We start from the raw sequence: 26,049 nt of genomic DNA on the forward strand, positions 1-26,049 counted from the left end.
TATCTCCTGATCTCGTGATCCGCCCGCCTCAGCCTTCTAAAGTTCTGGGATTACGGGCGTGAGCCACCGCACCCGGCCACTTTAGATTCTTTTAGGGATGCCTAGACTGTGCCCTAGAGAGAATGGATCTGGGAAAGAGGCCACAGCTTCAGCTAACTGGAAAGGGAATTCTGGGGCCACAGGTATTCAGAACTTGGTCCTGAAGTGCCAAACCCTGTGGACTCTCTCACCCTAGGGTGGGATTGCTGGGCCTTAGGATTTCCTTAAAAATATGAAAATGTACGTAATTCCTGATGCTCCTCTTTGATTTCAAAATAGCTTTTTAGGCCGGGTGTGGTGGCTCACGCCTGTAATCCCAGCACTTTGGAAGGCTGAGGCAAGTGGATCACGAGGTCAGGAGTTCGAGACCAGCCTGACCAACATAGCAAAACCCCATCGCTACTAAAAATACAAAAATTAGCCGGGTGTGGTGGAACGCACCTATAGTCCCAGCTACTCGGGAGGGTGAGGCAGGAGAATCGCTTGAACCCTGGAGGCAGAGGTTGCAGTGAGCCGAGATCACACAATTGCACTCTAGTCTGGGTGTCAGAGTGAGACTCTATCTCAAAAAAAAAAAGCTTTTTAAACTACCTCCTTGGCATGGGGTGCGCTCCAGGTGTTGAAATCAGATGGGGAGTGGTGATTAGAGGGGAGTTCCTAAAGTATGGGGCCCAGGGCAGGTTCTCTTGCCCAGGTATAAAGGGCCACACTTGATTTCTCCTCTCCTGCTATGAGTGCAGGGTCTGTACCTGGCTGTATCTCCACCATCTATCACCACTGAAAAGCCAAACGTATTTGCTTAATGGATAGTGCACTGGCCTCTGCATCAGAGGACCTGGGGTCCAGGCCCAGTACTGTCGGAAACAGTTCTTCATACTTTATTACCTCGTTTAAACTTTTCTTAGCCATTATATTGATAAAAATTCCAAGAGGTGAAGTGACTCTCCCAAGGTCGCACAGCTAGAAGAGGTAGAGGCTGGAACTGCACCCCGCCATCTGTCCTCCTTTCTTATTCTTTTTCTTTTTTTTTTTCCCCCACTGTGCTGTGGTGGGCAACCGGGACCGGCCCGTTCGAGAGGCCCGGTCTTTACTGCTCTCCCTCTTCTCCAGCTCCGCTCCGCCTTCAGCGGCCCTGTGGCGCTGGGTCAGGCGCCCAGCTCCGCCCGGACCCTCCCCTCCTGCCGCGCTCTCTCCGCGCTCCCGAGGCCCCGCCCCTCCCCTCGGGCCAACGTCACGTGCCGCCCCATCCCCCCGCGCCTGCGCACTGCTTATTTCCCGCTGTCAGGATGAGGAGGCGGAGGTCGGCGGTCGGGTCCGTCTCTGCCGGCGGCTGTGGCGGCGCCGGCGGCTCCAGCCTTAGCGGTTCCTCCCTGGGCGGCGGCGGCGGCGGCTCGGTCGACGCCTCCTCCGCCAGCTGAGCCCTCGGGAGCCCGGGACGCCGCTTCCCCGCCCATCCCCGCTCCCCGAGGCCGGCCGCCTGGTCATGGCGCAGCCGGGCCCGGCTTCCCAGCCTGACGGTGAGGCGCCCACCATGGCAGGCGCGGCGGGCGCGGCCTGCCCGGCGTCGGCGTCGCGGGAGGACTTCGGGGAGGGCAGGCGGCGGGAAGGGTGCGCGCAGGCCCCAGGGGTGACCCTGCCGGGCGGAGGCGGGGGCGCGCGGGCTGCGGCGCGCGAGGGCGGCGCGGGCACCCCGGCGGCCGTCGCTGGGGAGGGGGCGGGAGGCGCCCGTGCAGCGCTTGCGGGAGGACAGAGGGAAGGGCGTGGGGAGGCTGCTGGGTAGCGTGGGGGAGTGTGGGGAGGGAGCGGTTCTGGGTAGCGGGGAACCGGCACGTGGGTTCTGCCCGTGGGGGAGGATGGAAATCGGGAACATGTGCTATATTCGTTAAAGAAAAAAAAATGTTAGGTAGCGTGCCCTCCCCGCGGCCCCAATCCTTGCTATAGAGCTCTTTGCGCCCAGTTATGTGACCTGGAAGTAGTTGTGTACAGTAACTGGATTTAGTAGCATTCCCTGAATGGCACTGTAGCTTAATGGTAAGTGTTGGGGCCTGGGTGTCTAAAGGACCTGGATTGTTAACCAGCAAGCTCTGGGCTCATTTGTTAGCCTCGTTGAACCTGAGTATTCTCACACAGGAATTAATCAAGAGGTTAATTCATGCCTTTGTATCTTATCTATAAAAATAGCAACACGAATGTGTATATAAAATAATAGAATTGTTAGGAAGATATTAGGAGTAATGAGAATAGTGTTTGAGAATGCTGAGGCCTTCTCGCACTACTTGAAGATATTTGCTTGTGGTACTAAAAAAAAAATGAAGTGGAAGAAATGTGTCATTTATGGCGTTTATATTCTTGGAAGGGAAAAAAGGGCCTCATCCTAAATAATGAAAGTTGATTATCAGAGCCCTTCATGATCTTCTGGGAAACTGGACTGAGCTGTGCCTCACAGATTGACTACATGGTTCCAGGTTTTACCATCTAGAATTGATGTTTGGGAGTAGTGTACTTGGTCTTTTCCAAGATCCTACTGTATCTAGTTGTGAAAGTTCTTTCTGGTGTGTTTCTATAATCAACGTGTGTGCTTAGCGTCTTTAAGTGTGAGTAGAGTAGAATGTTGGGAAAAGGGACTTGGTACGGAGTAGGTACTTTAAAACTTGCCTTTGCTTGGGGTTGTCTCAAAATAACCTTTCATGAAACCCTTACTCTTTATTCTTGCCTTTGGGGAACTTGTAACCATATCAGACATTAAGGTTCTGGCTGCTTTCTGGGAAGTGTGCTCCAGAGCCTATTAGCCTGTAGTTTTGGGTGGTGTTAGTTGCCTGAGGGGAGATGTCCAGTGAGCACTTGGACTTTTATAAGAACCTGCTTGCTATTTCTGTTTCAGTAAGCGAACATAAGGGAAGGAAAGTGTTTTTGGTGGGCTGTCAGAGAGAGGAAACTGGGATGTTTTCAGGCTGCATTTTAATGATCACCTTTTGCATTTGGTGTCAGGCAAGAAAACTTTGTTTTTCCACAATCCCACTTTCTTACTGCGCAGAGCGGCAGGATACAGAGAGAGCTTGTGGTTCTGATCAGGAGTGATAGGTATGCATAGCTGGCTGCTGCCTTCTCTTGAGTTGCATGGAAACAAACGTTTAGGGCAGCTCAGGTGACATGACAGTCTGGAATCAAAATTCCCTGCCTCTTTCAAGATATGAAATGGTCTTCCTTGTAAATAGGCAGAAGTGACTAAGCACTTGAAAGAGACTAGGGAAAATTAGCTTTAGGAAATCTTGTATTCTTGCTATTTTTGTTCAGATTTATTTCCTATTTTTGAAATCTTGTGACTCTAGTATGATTTTTATTTTAAATTAATGTAGGTAGCCATGGCTACTTTTTACAGTAGGAGAGAGGTAATTTGGTACATTTGAGTGCCTTGTGTCAGTGTCTTAGAAGTTCATCTTGGGGATTTTAATTTTTTTTTTTTGAGACAGTATCTCACTCTGTTGGCCAGGCTGGAGTGCAGTGGTGCCATCTTGGCTCACTGCAGCCTCGACCTCCTGGGGTTAAAGCAATCCTGCCACCTCAGCCTCCCAAGTAGCTGTGACTACAGGTGCATGCCACCATGCCCTGCTAATTTTTGTATTTTTGTAGATACGGCGTTTTGCCGCGTTGCCCAGGCTGGTCTCAAACCCCTGAACTCAAGGGATCCATCTGTCTACGCCTCCCAAAGTGCTAGGATTATATGTGTGAGTCCCTGAGTCTGGCTTTTGGGGATTTAATTTGTGTCTTTAGCGGAACTCATGTAGACCACTTTAGCTTTAGGCACATTTGAATTTCCTGCTGATTAAAAAAAAAAAATTGCCAGAATTCTTTTGTGTCAAACTGGTGGTGAAAGATAACTAACTGCTTAGTCTTTGACTGTATCTCTGTTTTATCCCATTTCAGAAGCGATTGTCTTTGATGACTTAAAAAAAAAAATCTATATTGTCTGTTTTTCATGGCCATATGGTAGATTAGGAAAATCGATTTGTGTGTAAATTGAAGGGATGAAATGTAATCACTTTATTCATTTTAATTATTTTGTAAATTAAAGTTTTGGGTTTTTGATACTGCCTCTTAGTTTACTTATTTGGAATATAGGTAATTTTAATAGTTAAATTTCAATTGATCTGTCTTCCCCTGAAAATTCAAAAATTTGAAAAATTTCAAATTTTAATGTTTATTTTAATCTAAGTTCAACTATATCTTTGAAACATTTGCTCTGATTTTACTTCACTTTTTTCTTTTTCTTTTGTAGAGAGGGTCTCACTGTGTTGCCCAGTCTGATCTTGAATCCCTGGGCTCAAGCGATTCTCCCATCTTGGTTTCTCAGTGTTGGGATTACAGGCATAAGCAACTGCACCCAACCCACTTCATTAGTTTTTATTCTTGCCATGTTGAGCAGGCTGGATTCCTGATTGTTTCTTGTTGGTTACACAGACATGCTACCTTTTACCCCTGAAGGACATGCTTTACATACATAAATCTGCAACTTCCCTATCTCACTTAATAAATGTTAGCTAGAATATACTCATACATGGTTATATGGCCATGTAATGTTCTGTAAACACTGTAGGTGTTATCTTAGGGAATCTTCGTAGCAATGAAGTAAGTACTATTGAAATATTACTGCTTCTATTTTCTTGATGAGGAAACTGAAGCACAGAGAAGTTAAAGAAATGTGCCTGGTGTTATACAACTATTAAGTGGGGGAGCAGGCTTCAAATCCATACCATCTGGCTTATGTACTAGATCATGGACTACTTTCCAGGTCAGTGTTGTAGGCCTTCCTCATTCTTGTTAAAGACTATCTCATCATATGCATGTACCATGCATGATTTATTGCCTGTTTCCCTGTTGTGGGGCAAGTAGATTGTTTTCAATTTTTAATTATTTTATAAGCAGTGTTGTAATGGATGTCCTTGTGCATATTTTTTAGGTACTCTTGTACTTCTGTAAGACTAGTGAATTAAATAAAGGGCATGAGTTCTGAGTGGTTTACATTTTAATACCTGTAGCTAGCTTACTCTCAAAGGCATCGGTTTACGTACTCGCCAACAATATATGGCAGGTGGATTTCCCCTGTAATCTTACAAGCGCTGGATGATGTCATTTGTTTTAAATTTGTGTCTTTTGATTAAAAAAAGTGATGTTGTTCAGCTGGGCGCGGTGGCTTACGCCTGTAATCCCAGCACTTTGGGAGGCCGAGACGGATGGATCACAAGGTCAGGAGTTCAAGACCAACCTGTCCAATATAGTGAAACCCAGTCTCTACTAAAAATACAAAAGTTAGCTGCATATGGTGGTGCACACCTGTAGTCCCAGCTACTAGGGGGGCTGAGGCAGAAGAATCCCTTGAACCCGGGAAGTGGAGGTTGCAGTGAGTCGAGATCGTGCCACTGCACTCCAGCCTGGGGGACAGAGCAAGACTCTGTCTCAAAAAAAAGAGTTGTATTGTTCAGTTAACAAGTATTTGTGTGTCTATTCTATGCCAAATCCTATGCTAGGATCTAGGAAATGCAATGATGAACAAAACCAGACCCAGTCCCTGTTCCTAGGTAGTGAATCATTCAGCCACTAATTAGATAATCCTATAGACATGTACAAAACTATTTATTCAACTAATATGAATGTATACTGTTTCTCAGGCACAATTCTAGGCATTTGGAATACATCAGTGGGCAATATAGATAATAAATAACCCTGCCCTAGTGTGGGAGAAACGGATATTAAACAACAAATAAGCAAATGATATGGGTTGTTAGATGATAAGTGCAATGGAAAAAAGAAAACATAGCAGGATAAAGGGAAGGGGGGTGGGGTTGGTTTTAAATAGGCTGGTCAGGCAGCTTTATTGAGAAGATGACATTTGTGTAAAGACTTGAAGTAGATAGAGGAGTTAGCCTTGAGGATATCTGGTGGAAGGGTGTTCTAGGCAGGGATCAGTTTTTGCATATGCCTTGAGGGCAGAAGCATGTCTGGTGTGTTTGAGGAATGGCATGGAGGTCAGTGTGGCTGGAATGATGTTACGGGGCCTAGGAGAAGCCTGGAGTAGGATATGAGGTCAGAGAGGTCGTGAGGTGGAGGCAGATCTTGTTGGCCCTGGAGTATTGCAAAGATTGGTTTTCACTGTGGGGAACCATTGAAAAGCTTTGAACAGAGGAATGATGTGATCTCACTTAGGTTTAAAAAAAACCTGGGCCAAAGTGCTGGGATTACAGGTGTGGTGGCTCACGCCTGTAATCCCAGTACTTTGGGAGGCTGAGGCAGGTGGATCACCTGAGGTCAGGAGTTCCAGAGCAGCCTGGCCAACGTGGTGAAACCCTGTCTCTATTATTATTATTATTATTTTTTTTTGAGACGGAGTCTCTCTCTGTCACCCAGGCTGGAGTGCAGTGGCCGGATCTCAGCTCACTGCAAGCTCCGCCTCCCGGGTTTACGCCCTTCTCCTGCCTCAGCCTCCCGAGTAGCTGGGACCACAGACGCCCGCCACCTCGCCCGGCTAGTTTTTTTTTGTATTTTTTAGTAGAGACGGGGTTTCACCATGTTAGCCAGGATGGTTTTGATCTCCTGACCTCATGATCCGCCCATCTCGGCCTCCCAAAGTGCTGGGATTACAGGCTTGAGCCACCGCGCCCGGCCCCTATCTCTATTATAAATACAAAAGTTAGACATGGTGATCTCAGCTCACTGCAGCCTCCCGGGTTCACGCCATTCTCCTGCCTCAGCCTCCTGAGTAGCTGGGACTACAGGCGCCCACTACCGCGCCCGGCTAATTTTTTGTATTTTTAGTAGAGACGGGGTTTCACCGTGGTCTCGATCTCCTGACTTTGTGATCCGCCCGCCTCGGCCTCCCAAAGTGCTAGGATTACAGGCGTGAGCCACCGCGCCCGGCCTTTTTTTTTGTATTTTTAGTGGAGACAGAGTTTCGCCATGTTGGCCAGGCTGGTCTTGAACTCCTGACCTAAGGTGATCCACTTGCCTCGGCCTCCCAAAGTGCTGGGATTACAGGCGTGAGCCACCGCGCCCGGCCTGTGTTTGACTTCTTTATGACATGGACCACTTCTATGATACAGGCAGTGAAACTAAAGCAAATGGTGAAACGATTGGTACCATATAGAAACATTCTTAGAGAAATAAAAATCCAGATTAACACATAGTTCCGTAAAGTTACATTGAGTGCGTCTGCCTCTCTTGCCTCCCCTTCCACCACCTCCGCTCCTGCCTCTGCCATCCCTGAGACAGCAAGATCAACCCTTCCTCTTGCTCTTCTTCCTCAGCCTACTCAGTGTGAAGACAAAGAGAATGAAGAGCTTTGTGATGACGCACTTCCAGTTAATGAATAGTAAACATATTTTCTGTTCCCATTATTTTAATATTTAGCCTGCTTTATTGTAAGAATACAGTATGTAATACATACAACATACACAGTATGTATCAATTGTTTTATGTTATTGGTAAAATTACTGGTCAGTAGTGAGCTATTAGTGAAGTTTTTGGGGAGTCAAAAGTTATACATGAATTTTTGACTGTGGGAATCGGTGCCCCTAGTCTAGTCCCACGTTTTTCAAGGGTCAACTGTATTTTTTTGTGACTTGTGCCTTTCGTATCGTATCTAAAAGTCATCTCCAAACCCAAGGACATCAATATTTTCTCCAGTGTTATGTTTTAGGAGATTTAAAGTTTTGCATCTTTTACCCTTAGGTCTATAATCTATTTTGAATTTGTTTTTGTGAAGGATGTAAGGTCTTGTGGCTCAGTTCATTTTTTTACATGTGGATATCCAGTTTTTCCAGCATCACCATTTATTCAAAAGTCTGTCCTTTCTCTGTTGTGTTGCCTTTTTGCTCCTTTGCCAAAGATCAGTTGACTGTATTTGCATGGATCTGTTTCTGGACTCTATATTCTGTTCCATTGATGTATTTTTTTTCTTTCATACTGCATGTTTTGAAATTTTATTTGCATTGAAAATAAATACTTGTGGCTGGGTGTTGTGGCTCACGCCTGTAATCCCAGCACTTTGGGAGGCTGAGGTGGGCAGATCACAAGGTCAGGAGAATCACAAGGTCAGGAAATCGAGACCATCCTGGCTAGCATGGTGAAACCCCGTCTCTACTAAAAATACAAAAAAGTTAGCCAGGCGCGGTGGCGGGTGCCTGGGGTCCCAGCTACTTGGGCTGCTGAGGCAGGAGAATGGCGTGAACCCGGGAGGCGGAGCTTGCAGTGAGCTGAGATCGTGCCACTGCACTCCAGCCGGGGCTACAGAGCAAGACTCCGTCTCAAAAAAAAAAAAAAAAAAAACTCGTGATAAGGAGATCGAGACCATCCTGGCTAACACGGTGAAACCCTGTCTCTACTAAAAACATACAAAAAAAATTAGTTGGGCGTGGTGGCGGGCGCCTGTAGTCCCAGCTCCTCTGGAGGCTGAGGCAGAAGAATGGCGTGAACCCGGGATGGGGAGCTTGCAGTGAGAGAGATTGCACCACTGCACTCCAGCCTGGGCGACAGAGTGGGGCGACAGAGCAAGACTCCGTCTCAAAAAAAAAAAAAAAAAGTGATAAAACAATTTGTAAATGTATAATATAAAAGGGAAGTTGATATGAACTGATAAGATCATTCCTCAGAAACAGAAACACTATTAATGTCCTGGTGAATATTTTTCCCATGTCTAAAAAATGTGTTCTGTGGTAATTTAAAAGCGGAATCATGGCTGTGCACAGTGGCCCATGCCTATAATCCTGCACTTTGGGAAGCTGAGGCAGGAGGATCACTTGAGGCCAGGAGTTTGAGACCAGCCTGGGCAACAGAGCAAAACCGCTGTCCCTACAAAAAATAAAAATTACCCAGGTGTCACAGTTCACGTCTGTAGTCCTAGCTTCTTGTGAGGTTGAGGAGATCGTTTGAGCCCAAGAGGTTTGAGGCTACAGTGAGCTATAATTGCACCACTGCATTTCCAGCCTGGGCCACAGAGCAAGACCTCATCTCTTAAAAAAAAAAAAGGCAGAATCATGCTACAAATGCTGTTCTCAAACTATATTATTACTTTTGAAGTTAATTATTGTTTTCATGGCTGTAAAATACAGATTCACTATAATTTTTAGATGTATTTCTCTCATTGATGAATATTCATGCCATTCCAATAACACTCAAGTGGATGTTTCCACATTCATGTGTTTTTATAGAATTAATTCCTTGAACTGGAATTACTGAGTCTAAAGAATGTGAATGTTTAAAAATTTAATTCTAAGTACCAAATTCTCTTTCAAAAAAGGTTTGGCAATTTATAGGCTCATCAAGGTATGTAAGAGAGCTTCTGTGGCTGGGCTTGGTGGCTCACACTTGTAATCCCAGCACTTTTGGAGGGCAAGGTGGGCGGATCTCTTGAGGCCAGAAGTTCAAGACTGGCCTGGCCAACATGGCAAAACTTCCCTCTCTACTAAAAATACAAAAATTAGCCAGACATGGCAGTGTGCACCTGTAGTCCCAGCTACTGGGGTGGCTGGGGCATGAGAATTGCTTGAGCTTGGGAAGCAGAGGTTGCAGTGAGCCGAGATCAGCCATTGTACTCCAGCCTGGTTGACAGAGTGAGAATCTATCTTTAAAAAACAAAAAAGAAAGGCTCATGGTCCCTTAATTTAACAAGTTCTTTGCATATAGGGAAGTTGACCTTTGTCAGGTGTGTATCAAGTGTAGCAAAAATTTTACTCAATTTGTTTTTTAACTTTGAGAGTTTTTTGACTTTGAGAGTTGAGTTTTGGCATATGGAAGTATTTTAATTTTTCTGTGTGGTTATCAATTTTTTCCTTTATGATTTCTAGGTTTGTGTTCTTCCTCTTTGTGTTTTCTTCTTCTTCTTCTTCTTCTTCTTCTTCTTTTTTTTTTTTTCTTGAGGCAGAGTCTTGCTCTTTTACCAGGCTCTCTTACCAGGCTATCTCGGCTCACTGCAACCTCCGCTTCCCACGTTCAAGCGAGTCTCCTGCCTCTGCCTCCCAAGTAGCTGGGGCTACCACCACACCCAGCTAATTTTTGTGTTTTTTTTTTTTTTTTTTTTTTTTTTTGAGACGGAGTCTCACGCTGTTGCCCAGGCTGGAGTGCAGTGGCGCGATCTCGGCTCACTGCAAGCTCCGCCTCCCGGGTTCCCGCCATTCTCCTGCCTCAGCCTCCTGAGTAGCTGGGACTACAGGCGCCCGCCACCGCGCCCGGCTAATTTTTTGTATTTTTAGTAGAGACGGGGTTTCACTGTGGTCTCGATCTCCTGACCTTGTGATCCGCCCGCCTCGGCCTCCCAAAGTGCTGGGATTACAGGCTTGAGCCACCGCGCCCGGCCATTTTTGTGTTTTTAGTAGAGACGGGGTTTCACCATGTTGGCCAGGATGGTGTCGATCTCTTGACCTCGTGATCCGCCTGCTTTGGCCTCCCAAAGTGCTGAGATTACAGGTGTGAGCCACTGTACCCGGCCTAGTATTTACCCTCCCCTCCCCTGCCCTCCCCTCCCCTCCCCTGTCCTCCCCTGCCCTCCCCTGTCCTCCCCTGCCCTCCCCTGTCCTCCCCTGCCCTCCCCTCCCTTCCCCTCCCTGGAGTCTCGCTCTGTCACCAGGCTGGAGTACTTTTAAATGATCAGTTTGCAGTTTATTTTGCCGTCAGGAATGATATAAGAATCCACCTTTTACTCTACTTGTGTTTTTTTTTTTTTTGGAGATGAGTCTTGCTCTGTCACCCAAGCTGTAAGTGCAGTGGTGCGATCTCGGCTCACTGCGACCTCTGCCTCCTGGGCTCAACCAATTCTCCTGCTTCAGCCGCTCGAGTAGCTGGGACTACAGGTGTGTGCCACCACCCCTGGCTAAATTTTGTATTTTTAATGGAGACGGGGTTTTGCCGTGTTGACCAGGCTGGTCTTGAATTCCTGACCTCAGGTGATCTGACCACCTCAGCCTCCCAAAGTGCTGGGGTTACAGGCATGAGCCACTGCACCTGGCCTTACTACTTACTTTCAAATGGTTGGCCAATTGTTCTTGCACGATATGGTGACTAATACATTTTTCTTCATTGATTTTGAAATACTACCATTTATCGTATGCTAAATTTGCAGGAATATTTGAGTTCATTTATAAACTGCATTTTGTTCAATTGATTTACCTATTCTCTTGTTATACTACATGGTTACAATTACTGTTCCCTTCTCCTCTTTAATGTTTTAATATTTAAAAGAGCCGGGCTGGGCATGATGGCTGACGCCTGTAATCCCAGCACTTTGCCAGCCCGAGGTGGGAAGATCACGTGAAGTCAGGGGTTGGAGACCAGCCTGGCCAACATGGTGAAACTCTGTCTCTACCAAAAATACAAAAACTAGCCAGGCGTGGTGGCACACCCTGGCTACTCACAGCTACTTGGGAGGCTGAGGCAGGAGAGGTAGAGGTTGCAGTGATCTGAGATTGCACCATTGCACTCCAGCCTGGGCAAAAAAAAAAAAAAAAAAGATCCAGGTATCCTTCATTATTCATTTACTAGAATTTCCTTATTATTCTTAAGTATTTTTTCATTCAGATAAAATTTGGAATGAGTACATTAAGTCCACCCACTGTGCTTACCTCTCTTGTTTAAAAAAAAGGACTTAAAAAATATCTGTTGTGGGCCGGGCGCGGTGGCTCAAGCCTGTAATCCCAGCACTTTGGGAGGCCGAGACGGGCGGATCACAAGGTCAGGAGATCGAGACCATCCTGGCGAACCCGGTGAAACCCCGTCTCTACTAAAAAATACAAAAAACTAGCCGGGCGAGGTGGTGGGCTCCTGTAGTCCCAGCTACTCGGGAGGCTGAGGCAGGAGAATGGCGTGAACCCGGGAGGCGGAGCTTGCAGTGAGCTGAGATCCGGCCACTGCACTCCAGCCTGGGTGACAGAGCAAGACCCCGTCTCAAAAAAAAAAAAAAAAAAAAAAAAATCTGTTGTGTTTATAAGCTCAAGAGAGCATATATCGTTAACAAACATCTTTACAATTAAGATAAGTTAGTGCATTAACAAATGCATATTAATTTAAATAATATTATTATTATTTTTTTTAATTTTTTTTTTTTTTTGAGACGGAGTCTCACGCTGTTGCCCAGGCTGGAGTGCAGTGGCGCGATCTCGGCTCACTGCAAGCTCCGCCTCCCGGGTTCCCGCCATTCTCCTGCCTCAGCCTCCTGAGTAGCTGGGACTACAGGCGCCCGCCACCGCGCCCGGCTAATTTTTTGTATTTTTAGTAGAGACGGGGTTTCACTGTGGTCTCGATCTCCTGACCTTGTGATCCGCCCGCCTCGGCCTCCCAAAGTGCTGGGATTACAGGCTTGAGCCACCGCGCCCGGCCTATTATTATTTTTTGAGATAGAATCTTTCTCTGTTGCCCATGCTGAAGTGCAGTGGTGTGATCTTAGCTGACTGCAACCTCGGCCTCCTGGGTTCAAGTGATCCTTTCATTTCAGCCTTCGGAGTAGCTGGAATTACTCCGTGCTCATGATCCAGCCTGACTAATTTTTTTCTATTTTTAGTAGAGTGGGTTTTGACATGTTGCCCAGGCTGGTCTTGAACTCCTCGCCTCAAATGATCTGCCCACTTCAGCCTACAAAGTGCTGGGATTATAGGTGTGCGCCACCACACTTGGCTGCATTAATTATATTTTTTAATCCTTCTAATTCTTTAAAGATAATATTAACATTATTTCACAATTGAGGCTATACAAATTTAATAACTTGCCTAGAATCCAGGTTGCCGTGACTATTTTCATTCTAGCTATCCCTCAGGTCAGTTTTAGCTTAGCAAACTTTGATCATTTTTAAAAAGGCAAAATTAAGGCTCCAATTTTCTTTTCTGATCATAACGTACAAAGAAAGTGTAAAAGAAAACTAGACTTGCTGAGCGTGGTGGCTCACGTCTGTAATCCTAGCACTTTGGGAGGCCGAGGTGGGCGGATCACACGGTCAGGAGTTCGAGACCAGCCTGGCCAACAGAGTGAAACCCCATCTCTACTAAAAATACAAAAAATTAACTGGGTATGGTGGTGAGCGCCTGTAATCCCAGCTACTTGGGAGGCTGAGGCAGGAGAATTGCTTGAGCCTGGGAGGCTAAGAGGTTGTAGCGAGCCGAGATCGCGCTATAGCACTCCAGCCCGGGTAACAGTGTGAGACTGCATTTCAAAAAAAAGAAAACTAGACTTACACATAATTCTATAGTTTAGAGTATTTTTTTATTCTACATTTAAAATTTTTATATCTACACATAAAAATATTTTAAAACAATTGATCATATTGCACATGTGGTTTTGCATTCTGCCATTTTCATTTGGTTATGATGTAAACAGTCTCCCTGTGTTGTAAGTTTTCTTTTTTTTTTTTTAATAGTGGTTTTGGCCAGTTGCGGTGGCTCATGCCTGTAATCTCAGCTCTTTGGGAGTCCGAGGCGGGTGGATCACTTGAGGTCAGGAGTTTGAGGCCAACCTGGCCAACATGGCAAAATTCCGTTTCTACTAAAAATACAGAAATTAGGCATGATGGTGTGCGCCTATAATCCCAGCTACTCCAGGGGCTGAGAGAGGAGAGAATCACCTGAACCTGGGAGGTGAAGTTTGCAGTGAGCTGAGATTGAGCCACTGCACTGCAGCCTGGGGGAAAGAGCGATACTGTCTCAAAGGTGGTTATAAGTCTAATTTATCATATAAATGTATCATTTTACTATTACTGCCATTTTGATCATTTATAAATTCTCACTATTAATAATTTCATAGGAAATAACATTCTTGTACATTAATCTTTGATCTCAACTTTATTTCCTAGACTGTTTTGGATCTGAAGTATGACATTTTGATATATACTGCCAAATTGCTTTCTAGAAAGCCAGTTCTAGTTTACATTTCTTCTTCTTAGTGCTGACGATGTCTGTTAGTCTCACTTCATCCTTGTCAACATGAAGTGTAGACTTAAGATGTTCTTGCCAATAGACAAGGCATAAAAATGGCATCTGACTGATTTTAGTTGCAGTTTTAGTATGATTGGCTTTTGTTCATTTTTTTTCCTTTTTTTTGTTTTTGATTGTTTTAAAAAAAATATATTGGCCTTTTTGTGTGTGTGCATTGCCTCATCATGTCCTTTACCCCTTTCTTAATACATTTTTAATTTATATACTTTTTTTTTTTTGAGATTGAGTTTTGCGTCGTCGCCAGGCTATAGTGCAGTGGCGTGATCTTGGCTCATTGCAACCTCCACCTCCTGGGTTCAAGCAGTTCTGCCTCAGCCTCCCGAGTAGCTGGGATTACAGGTGTGTGCCTCCCTGCCTGGCTAATTTTGTATTTTTAGTAGAGACAGGGTTTCACCATGTTGATCAGGCTGGTTTCAAACTCCTGACCTCATGTGATCCACTCATCTTGGCCTCCCAAAGTGCTGGGATTACAGGTGTGAACCATTACACCTGGCATTTATTTATTTACTTTTGAGATAAGATCTTGCTCTGTGGTCCAGGCTGGAGTTTGGTGGCCTGGTGCGATCTTGGCTGATTGCAATCTCTGCTTTCCAGGCTCAGGTGATCCTCTCACCTCAGACTCTGTGGAGTAGCTGAGACTACAGGCATGCACCACTATGCCTCTCTAGTTTTTGTATTTTTAGTAGAGATAAGGTTTTTACATGTTGCCCAGGCTGGTCTTGAACTTCTGGGCTCAAGCCATCTGCCTGCCTTGGCATCTCAAAGTGTTGGCATTATAAGCATGAGCCGCTGTGCCTTGTCCATTTTCTTATTAAAATGGGGGATATATATATAAATATTTGCCGGGCGTGGTGGCTCACACCTATAGTCCCAGCACTTCGGAAGACTGAGGCAGGTGACTGAGGCAGGTGGATCCCTTGAGGTCAGGAGTTTGAGAGCAGCCTGACCAACATGATGAAACCCTGTGTCTACTAAACAAACAAAAATTAGCCGGGTGCGGTGTTGCACGCCTGTAGTCCCAGCTACTTGGGAGGGTGAGGCACGAGAATTGCTTGAATCCGGGAGATAGAGGTTGCAGTGAGCCGAGATTCCACCATTGCACTGCAGCCTGGACAATAACAGAGGAAAACCCAAAAAAAACTATATATATCTCTCTCTCTGTATATATGTGTATTCATAGATGTTGGCCTTTGTTTTTTATTTGTTACAGATATTTACAGATATTGTCCACGTTTGTCCTTTGTCTTATTTTGGCTTTTGGGGTAATTTTTTTTTTGAGACAGGGTCTCACTCTGTCATCCAGTCTGGAGTGCAGTGGTGTGATCACGGCTCACTGTAACCTTGACCTCACACCTCAGCCTCCTGAGGCCCCTATAGACACATGCCACCATGCCTTGGTAATTTTTGTATTTTTTGTAGAGACGGAATCTCCCTTTGTTGCCCAGGCTGGTCTCAAACTCCTGGGCTCAAGGGATCTATCTACCTGCCTCAGTTTCCCAAAGCTCTCGGATTACATGTGTGAGCCACTGCATCTGGCCATTGGGATAATTTTTGTTATGAAGAAATCTAACGTTTCACTTGGACAAACTTATTGATAATATTTTGACATTTTCAAAGATGTTCTCTGTCTCAAAATCAATTAGATAGATGCTCATAACTTATGTTGTTATACGTTTAAATTTATTTTTAAACAGTGGCCAATGTTTTTCTACATCATTTCAATTAAGTTGTTTCTGTGTGAGCTGTTTGTCAAGTTAGATCTTCCACATCTTGTGCTTGTCATTAATTTTCTTTCTATAATTATTTTGTAATTACAGATAAAATTTATATTGCCCATTGCAGACAATTAAGAAAATGCAAAAAAGCGTAAAGTGAACAGTCAGCAAAGACAGTTTATTAACGCTCTGATACATAGTTAGCCCTCTGTATCTGCAGGCTCCACGTTCATGGATTCAACCATCTGGGGATGGAAAATGAAAAAACCCTTTGGGAGGCTGAGGTGGGGGATCACGAGGCCAGGAATTGGAGACCAGCCTGACCAACCCCGTCTCTACTAAAAATACAAAAATTAGCTGGGCATGGTGGCACGCATCTGTAATCGCAGCTACTCAGGAGGCTGAGGCAGGAGAACTGCTTGAACCCGGGTGGCAGAGGTTGCAGTGAGCCGAGATCGCGCCACTGCACTCCAGCCTGGGTGACAGTGAGACTGCGTCTCAAGAAAATAAAAAACCAATAAAACAATAAAAATACAAATTAAAAAATGCAGGATAACAACTATTTACATAGTATTTACATTGTATTAGGTATTATAAGTCATTTAGAGGCAATTTAAAGTACATGGGAGAATATGCATACGTTATATGCAAATACTACACTGTTTTATATGTAATGGATTTGAGTATCATCGGATTTTGGTATCCGAGGGGTCCTGGAACCAATTTCCCTCAGATACTGAGGGAAAACGGTATTATCTTTTTAAAGTTTCATATGTATAAAATATGTGAAAAAAACTTAAAAATTTGATAGAAAATTGTAATACCTTTATAGCATGTTTTTTCCCGCTTAAATGAAGAGATGTTCATGATGTATTATTAAATAATGTTATTTTTAAGGCCAGGTGCGGTGGGTTACACCTGTAATCCCAGCACTTTGGGAGGCTGAGGCGCGCAGATCACCTGAGGTCAGGAGTTCGAGACTAGCCTGGCCAACATGGTGAAACCCCGTTTCTACTAAAAAAAAAAAAAAAAAAAATTAACAAAAATTAGCCAGACGTGATGGCGCACACCTGTAATTCCAGCTATTTGGGAGGCTTAGGCAGGAGAATCGCTTGAACCCAGGAGGTGGAGGTTGCAGTGAGCTGAGATCAGACACTGCACTCCAGCCTGGGCAACAGAAGAAGACTCCATCTCCAAAAAAAAAAAAAGTTATTTTTAATGGTATGTAACAGTAGTATTTTAATGTATGGATTCCATAATATGTTTAATCCTCTATTAGTAAATATTGTTTTTATTTTTTTCTATTTCAGACGACACTGTGGCAAGCATCCTGATACATATGTCTCTAAATATTTAGTCAAATACTTCCCTCTGCTAAATCCCTGTTGCGTCAAAGTTTACATACATTTAAAATTTGATACTTTTGATACAATTAAGTTTTTATATGTTCTTTTGTATCAGGAATAACTCTATCTGAGACCAGCTGGAAAGCCAACCTAGTTGCTTCAAAAGTGAAGGGTTCAGTTTTTCTCTCCGTTCCACGTTCACACGTAGAGTTCTAAATTTGGTTTAACTGCTCAAGAATGTCAAAGATCGGAGTTTCTTCTATTTTCTACTTTCTTCCTCTGTGGGCCTGTTTGTCACATCATTATTTTTTGTAGATTTAGTTCTGATTTCCTTTTGGGAATATTTATTGCTTTAAATCTTCTACTGTTTTCTTAGTTACGTTTGTTGGGTTCTCTACTTCAGGCACGTGGATCATCCTTATTTTGGATAGTCTATTTCTCATAGCTATTTCCTCTCTAATTGCTTTACTTTTCTTTAAAATTCACTGAGATTATCTCAGGTCTTTTTGATCTGTTTAACAAAACGGATTGCATTAATGGATTTCTGAATGTTAGTTTTTGCACACTTAGATAAACTCAACTTGGTTGTGATGGATTGTTATTCTGGTATGGAGCTAGATCTGATTTGCTAAGGTTTGAGAATTTTTGCAATTATATTCATAAGTGAGATTGGCTTGTAGTTTTCCATTTTCGTACTGTGTTGTGTTTTGGGGTTTTTTTTTTTTTTTAAGACAGTTTTGTTCTTGTTGCCCAGGCTGGAGTGCAATGGCACGATCTTGGCTGACCACAACCTTCGCCTCCAAGGTTCAAACGATTCTCCTGCCTCAGCCTCCCAAGTAGCTGGGATTACAAACATGTGCCACTATACCTGGCTAATTTTGTATTTTTAGTAGAGACTGGGTTTCTACATGTTGGTGAGGCTGGTCTCAAACTCCCAACCTCAGGTAATCTGCCCGCCTCGGCCTCCCAAAGTGCTGGGATTACAGGCATGAGCCACCACGCTCTGCCTGGTTTTGGTATCTTGATTATGCTAGCTTGGTAAAATGGGAGGCATTTCATTGTTTTACTATGCTGAGGACAGTTTAAGTAGTATTGAAAATATTCTGTGAACATTTGATAGAACTTATGTTCCCTTTCAAGATTCATCTTAACTTGTATAGCTATTGCATAATTTATTTTGTCAATTTTATTTTCTTGTTTTTGGTGGGGTGGTGGCGGGGGGGCAAGGTCTTACTCTGTAGCTCCAGCTGGAGTGCAGTGGTGCAGTCATGGCTCACAGTAGCCTTGACCTCCCGTGGTCAGTTGATTGTCAGCCTTCTGAGTAGCTGGGACTGCAGGTGTGCACCACCACATCTGGCTAATTTTTGTATTTTTTGTGTAGATGAGGTTTCACCGTGTTGCTCAGACTGGTCTTGAACTGTGGGCTCAAATGATCTGCCTGCCTCAGCTTCCACGAGTGTTGGGATTACAGTCATGAGCCACTGTACCCAGCTTTTTGTTAGTTTTCTATTGTTAGATATTGACTTTTTTCGAATGTTTTGGAATTTTAACTGATGCTGCAGTCAATATTCTTGCAATTACATCTTAACACATATCTATGATTATTTCTTTAGGATACATTCCTGGTGGTGAAATTGTGTAATCACCTTTAGTTGAGAACCACTGGTTTATGACAAAATGCTTTAGGATACCCATTTACCATTCTGATACAAAATTGTACACAAGACTTTTTTAAAAACCCCAAAACCTTAACAGCATAATGCCTTTATTGTAAAGGAAAATAATTTGTAATTAGTAATACAGATTGCTTACAGATTTCAACATGTAAATAAACAGTGCGACTACATAAAAGAAGAACATCCCTAGGAGGTGGTATTACACCTGTTTACAACTTCTGCTTATGTAACTCATGAATCTCCTCTGTTAAACACCCGTAATCATGGGGAAATCTAGCTAGGCCTTGGAATGAGGCAGGTCAGTGTTTGAATCCAGGTCTGCTACTTACTAGTTGTATATCAATAGATTGGCTTAATCTCAGAATATTTCTTCATCTATAACTGGGGTGATAATGCCTCTTTTATGGTTTGGTTTGAAAATTTAATGAACCAGTGTATAGCCTGATACTCCATGAAGAGCTATTTGTGAGTTATTTAATCCTTAATACAATGCTAGAAGATAGTCCTATTATTAGTCCCCATTTTTACAGATGGAGAGAAGGAACCAGCTTAGTGGGAGGGCTGGAATTCAAACCCTAGTTTATTTCCAGAGCCTGTGCTGTCAGTTGTTACGTGCTATGACTTCTCATATAATAGTTGATAAATAGGCAATTTCATTTTCTGTAGCTTTAATCAAGAGTTCCCTCCCAAGTATTAACATCAGCATTCTTTCCTTAAGACTTCCCTTTGCTCTTGGTTCTCGTGTTCCCTTCCTGAGACATAAAATTAATCTCCTTCATCCACATGTAGGCGGATAGCTATTTATTAAAAATTCTGTTCTGTCTCTATGTATGACCTTGATATTTCGGAAAAGCTCATAAATAATGCAGCCAGCTTTCCTTGTAAATAAAATATAGCCCTGTGTTTTTATTATTTATTTATGAAGAACTTTTCTTCTGATAAGTAACCCCCACTGTAGAGTTTATAGCTAGTGTGTAACCTTTTTATAACCCAAGTGTAGGGAGATAAGGAATTACATCTACATTTTAAAATTTTCTATGTTACAATCAAGGGAAGGGTGTATATAGGGAATTTGATTTGTTTTATGGTATAATTAAATATGGTTCTAAGAGGTGTCTTATGTTGCATTAGGCTTTTTTCCTGTAAATGATAAAAATTTTAAGAATATTCTAAACCAATTACTATTTATATTAAAGGAACCGGTAATAACCAGAGATGATGATCTTCTTTATGAATAGTTCTCCACTGTGAATTGTGTGTGTATGTGCATAATGCCTCATTATATCTTCATATGGAACTTCTTAAACATTTAAAAAGATTAGTATGTAGAGTCACCACCTTGCATGTGTCATGGTTCTTAATGTATGGCCAGTCTCACCTATAACCCCCACCTCCTCCAGGATTTTAAACTACAAATCTGTGATTTCATTTGGAAACATTTCAGGGTATGTGTAAACATACCACAATACTATTATAATACCTAAAACCAGTTAACAGTATCACCAAATACCCATTCCATGTTCACATATTCCCTAGTTGTCGTGCGTACTTGTATGTGTGTGGAGGAAGTTTCAGCCTACCACACTGATACCCAAACTGCCCCATTTTTGGGCAGTGTGTGACCTCTTTACATTGACTCCTAAATCTTTTTATATAACCTTAACCGACAAGATGTTCCAGGCTTATCTTGCACACTTCCTGCCCTGGACCTGGAATCGATCCTTTTTCCTAACGATCCCTAGTTCCTTTTAGTGGGGAAATGGCATTTAGAGAACACAGTCTGGGTACTGGGCGTGTAGCATGTATTTTTTTTTTTTTTTTTTTTTTAGCAGTTTTTCTTAAGTCACTATTATCACTGTTATCCTTAAACAGAACACTGGGCATCATTTAATCTTTTATTGATGACTTAGTATTATGGAATTTAGTTTTGGTACTGAGCGGTAAGCTGATGAGTCCCTAGGGCCACTGAAGTTTGTTTTCAGTTAGTTTTGTTTGCCCTTATATTAAGTGGTTCTGAATTCCAGTTCATTTTTAGTCATGGTTTTATTTTTGCCTTGTGACCCAGTCCTCCCTGCTGTCACTGGGGTTTGTTTCTCATTTACAGGGCTATTCAACCTGCTATCTGCACTCGTTTCTTTTTCTTTTTTTTTTTTTGAGTCTTGCCCTGTCGCCAGGCTGGAGTGCAGTGGCGCCATCTCGGCTCACTGCAACCTCCGCCTCCCGGGTTCAAACGATTCTCCTGCCTCAGCCTCCCAAGTGGCTGGGACTACAGGCGCCCGCCACCACGCCTGGCTAATTTTTGTATTTTTAGTAGAGATGTGGTTTCACCTTGTTGGCCAGGATGCTCTTGATCTCTTGACCTTGTGATACGCCCGCCTCGGCCTCCCAAAGTGCTGGGATTACAGGCGTGAGCCACTGCGCCTGGCCTGCACTCATTTCTAAACTGCTTTTTCTCTCTGACTGGACTCCAGGCAAAACTGAGGGTTATGTTAGGAGATATGATTGGGTCTTATAGAGTATAATGTGCAGTTAGTTGGGAAGGAAAATCTAACCAGCTAAGCATTCAAGTGCATTAGTTTTTCATTTCTGTTAAGCTTGAAGGCTGTTGTATTACATTTGTTGCCAGGCCTCCTTATGCTTCTCTAGACTGTGACAGTTTCTGTGACTTTGGTTTGATGATCTTGCTAGTTTTAAGAAGTGCTGGTTGAGGCCGGGCGCGGAGAACTTCTCACAAGTTTCCAGGTGATGGTGGTGGTGTGGTCCCAGAGCTACACTTGGAGAATCACTCCTTTATGCTAAACTTTAAGGAATACTCAAAAGCTGCTCTAGACCTGACCTTAACGGAAACTTGCCTCTGGTGCTGCTGGCCTATAGAAAAGAAATTGACTTAATGCCGTTGTCACTACTGCTTGGACTGATACCATTTCTGATTCAGGAGCTAGACCTATGCCACTGGGACGTGACTAAAAGTCTTACAGCAATGAGAATGGAACCTTGTTTCTTGACACGGCTCTATTCTGAACTGAAGGTGCATTTGGGTGTGTTTGTTTGGAGGAGCCTAGGTCACATGCCTGCATTCTTGTTTTAAGGGAGATTGGGGATTTGTATTTGACTTCTATTTTGGGAAGCTGAAACTCATAAAATGGAAATTTCTTTAAATGTAAGAAGACTATTGGAAAGATGATAGACAGCCATGGATATGGCAGTTGTCAAACTACAGCAGTACTACTGAAAGTAACCTGTCCACAAACTGTTTTTAATGTCTTCGAGGACACAAGGAACCTGAACCAGAATGTCAATCCATGTACTACTTTCTTCATAGAAAAATGTCAGTAGAACTAAGCAATGTGCTTAGTGTCTTAGTTTATTTTACATTGTGGCACAAACTCCTTATCTCATTCTTAGACCAGTAACAAACAGTCTGCATACCAAACTTAGAGTAATAAATCAATATCAGCCTCCACCAAGATTTCAGGTGATGTACCAAGGGTCTCTTAGTCCTAACCTATAACTTTGTTTAAAAAAAAAAAAAATCAACCGCCTGTGCCGTGGTTAAAACTGCAGTAGCTTCGGGTTGTAAGAGGAGCCTTGGTTTAATAGCAATTGAAGTGGAAAGGGTTTAAGGACAGTATTGGATTACATTAATCTTGTGAGATAACAATAACAATGTGGGGTTGTGGCAAAAAAAAAGCTAGAGTAGATTTACCGTACATTTTTTTTTTTTTTTTTTTTTTTGAGACGGAGTCTCGCTTTGTCGCCCAGGCTGGAGTGCAGTGGCCGGATCTCAGCTCACTGCAAGCTCCGCCTCCCGGGTTCACACCATTCTCCTGCCTCAGCCTCCCGAGTAGCTGGGACTACAGGCGCCTGCCACCTCGCCCGGCTAGTTTTTTGTATTTTTTTGTAGAGACGGGGTTTCACCGTGTTAGCCAGGATGATCTCGATCTCCTGACCTTGTGATTCGCCTATCTCGGCCTCCCAAAGCCGTACATTGTTAAGGGTATAGTCCCCTGAAGAAAGGAGATATTTCTGTTAGACTCTATGCTGGTATTGTGTTTAGATCATACTGTCATATTTTATGTGGAACTTTGACTAAGTTTAGTTTGAAGGGTGAGCAGCTTGGATAATGAAGCATTTAGAAATCATGATTAGGAGAAATCTGGAGAAGAAAATAGGGTAGGTATGAAATGTCAGATACTAGAAAATCTACTCTCTAATTCTGGACAGCATAACTAAAATCTTGGAGCAGATTGGGGGAATGTTACTAAAAACAGATTTTTTTTTTTTTTTTTTTTTTTTGAGACAGAGTCTCGCTCTATTGCCCAGGCTGGAGTGCAGTTGTGCAGTCTCAGCTCACTGCAGCCTCCTCCTCCCCAGTTCAAGCGATTCTCAAGCCTCAGCCTCCCGAGTAGCTGGGACTACAGGTGCCTGCCACCATGGCCAACTAATTTTTTTTTTTTTTTTTGGTAGAGATGGGGTTTTGCCATATTAGCCAGGCTGGTCTCGAACTCCTGACCTCAGGCGATCCGTCCCCTTCGGCCTCCCAAAGTGCTGGGATTACAGTCGTGAGCCACCGCGCCTGGCCAGTTTACCTTAGTTTATAAAGTTACTTTATAAGCTTTTTAATGTTTTCTTTTGGAGTGCAGTGTTGCCATCTTGGCTCACTGCAAACTCAACCTCCCAGACGCAAGCGACAGACACACACAACCATGCCTGGCTAATTTTTGTATTTTTAGTAGAGATGGGGTCTCACTCTGTTGCGAGGCTGGTCTCAAACTCCTGGCCTCAAGCAGTCCTCCCACCTAGGCCTCCCAAAGTGATGGGATTATAGATGTGAACCACTGGGCCCGGCTAGGAAAATCTTAAAATCTTAAGTGCAGTGTAAAAAATGATTATTTTGTAGACTGTGAGTTTCTTTGTTTTTTTTTTTTTGAGACAGAGTCTTGCTCTGTCGCCCAGGCTGGAGTGCAGTGGTGCGATCTTGGCTCACTGCAAGCTCCGCCTCCCGGGTTCACGCCATTCTCCTGCCTCAGCCTCCCCAGCAGCTGGGACTACAGGCGCCTGCCACTACTCCCGGCTAATTTTTTTTGTATTTTTAGTAGAGAAGGTATCACTGTGTTAGCCAGGATGGTGTCAATCTCCTGACCTCGTGATCTACCCGCCTTGGCCTCCCAAAGTGCTGGGATTGCAGGCATGAGCCACCGCTCCTGGCCGACTGTGAGTTTCCTTTTTTTTCTTTTTCTTTTTTTTTTTTTTGAGACGGAGTCTCGCTACATCATCCAGGCTGGAGTGCAGTGGCTCAATCTCTGCTCACTGCAAGCTCCAACTCCCAGGTTCATGCCATTCTCCTGCCTCAGCCTCCCGAGTAGCTGGGACTATAGGCGACCACCACCACGCCTGGCCAATTTTTTGTAGTTTTAGTAGAGATAGGGTTTCGCCGTATTAGCCAGGATGGTCTCGATCTCCTGACCTTGTGATCCACCCACCTCGGCCTCCCAAAGTGCTGGGATTACAGGCGTGAGCCACGGTGCCTGGCCAACTGTGAGTTTCTTAACAGCAAAATTTAAAAAATGATTTTTTTGTGTTAAAATATTCTGAGACCATTTTGTATATGTGTACTTTTTTATGAGCAAATACATTGAAGTAGAGCAATAAAATAGCATAATTATTAAAATAAGAAACATAAAGCATTTCATTGCCTTTTGATTTAAATCTCATCAGCATAATTCTTTTATTACTCTGAGTGCCATTTGGGATATTCATTACAGTCTTTTTTTCTATATAATTTTTACATAGCTCATACTGTGCTATATATAACATTGTATTTTTTTATTTAACTTTTTCTGGCTTGGTATTCCTTCACTGAATGAATACGTAAAATGGGTAGGATACACCTACCATACTTAATAGTTTTATTTTATTTTATTTATTTTTTTTGAGACAGGATCTCATTCTGTCACCCAGGCTGGAATGCAGTGGTACGATCTTGGCTCACTGCAACCTCTGCCTCCCAGGTTCAAGCAATTCTCGTACCTCTGTCTCCCAAGTAGCTGAGATTACAGGCACGCACTACCATGTCTGGCTAATTTTTGTATTTTTGGTAGAGATAGGATTTCACCACATTGACCAGGTTGGTCTCGAACTCCTGTCCTCAAGAGATCCACTTGCCTTGGCCACCCAAAGTGCTAGGATTACAGGCATGAGCCACTGTGCCCAGCCAATAGTTTTATTTTAAAATCCAGTGACACACAAGATAAAACATTTGAGTTTTAGGAACTATTCAGATTCTTTGAGCCCACTGGAGTTATTTTTTGTTGTAAATTGGTTGAAACAGGTATTTTCTTGGAGTTCGAACATCTTTAAACAAAAAGGTTTTGGTCGTAGTACATTTCATGTTACTTATATCTTTATCAAATTTAGTGTAAAGATGCCAGGTGTGGTGGCTCACGCCTATAATCCCAGCACTTTGGGAGGCCAAGGTGGGTGGATCACTTGAGGTCAGGAGTTTGAGACCAGACTGGCCAACATGGTGAAACCCCATCTCTCCTAAAAGTACAAAAATTAGCTGTGAGTGGTGGTGGGCACCTGTAATCTCAGCTACTCGGGGGGCTGAGGCAGGAGAATCACTTGAACCCTGGGAGGTAGAGGTTGCTGTGAGCTGAGATCACACCATTGCACTCTAGCCTGGGTGACAAGAGTGAAATTTCGTCTCAAAAAAAAAAAAAATTATTATAAGTTTTACTTGTAAGAGGAACGTAGTAGTAGGACACAGCTTGAGTCTTAGAAATACTTTTATGTGTTCTCTTGTTTATATCAAAATTATTAGGTCTTTACTCCATTTATTTATTGTATTCTTTTTTCTTTTTGTATTGCTGTTGTTAATTCAGACATTCTGAATTGAGTGACATAGTCATTTTTCCCTTTGGATGTCAAGCATTATAAGTAGCCATTGCATGGCTGGACGTGGTGGCTCACACCAGTAATCCTAGCACATTGGGAGGCTGAGGCAGGTGGATCACCTGAGGTCAAGAGTTCAAGGCCGGGCGCGGTGGCTCAAGCCTGTAATCCCAGCACTTTGGGAGGCCGAGGCGGGCGGATCACAAGGTCAGGAGATCGAGACGACAGTGAAACCCCGTCTCTACTAAAAATACAAAAAATTAGCCGGGCGCGGTGGCGGGCACCTGTAGTCCCAGCTACTCAGGAGGCTGAGGCAGGAGAATGGCGGGAACCCGGGAGGCGGAGCTTGCAGTGAGCCAAGATCGCGCCACTGCACTCCAGCCTGGGCAACAGCGTGAGACTCCGTCTCAAAAAA

The 26,049-nt window shown here is 43.6% G+C and overlaps 1 protein-coding gene across 6 annotated transcripts in view; it reads left to right on the forward strand.

Annotated features, from left to right (window-relative positions):
- Window positions 1-1,300: 1,300 nt before the first annotated feature.
- The window catches only part of RABEP1 (rabaptin, RAB GTPase binding effector protein 1), a 104,254-nt gene continuing 79,505 nt past the window's right edge, over window positions 1,301-26,049 (forward strand). For 5 of the 6 annotated variants that reach the window (XM_005582643.5, XM_074018370.1, XM_005582645.5 and 2 more), the window contains exon 1: window positions 1,301-1,556. In XM_005582643.5, the coding sequence (XP_005582700.2) occupies window positions 1,523-1,556 (34 nt within the window). In that variant the 5' untranslated portion in view covers window positions 1,301-1,522. Of the gene's footprint in view, window positions 1,557-4,712; window positions 4,829-26,049 lie in introns of those variants that run through there. The other variant, XM_065532625.2, reaches the window with a different exon arrangement.

Source organism: Macaca fascicularis, chromosome 16, assembly GCF_037993035.2.
Source record: "Macaca fascicularis isolate 582-1 chromosome 16, T2T-MFA8v1.1".
NCBI lineage: Eukaryota > Metazoa > Chordata > Mammalia > Primates > Cercopithecidae > Macaca > Macaca fascicularis.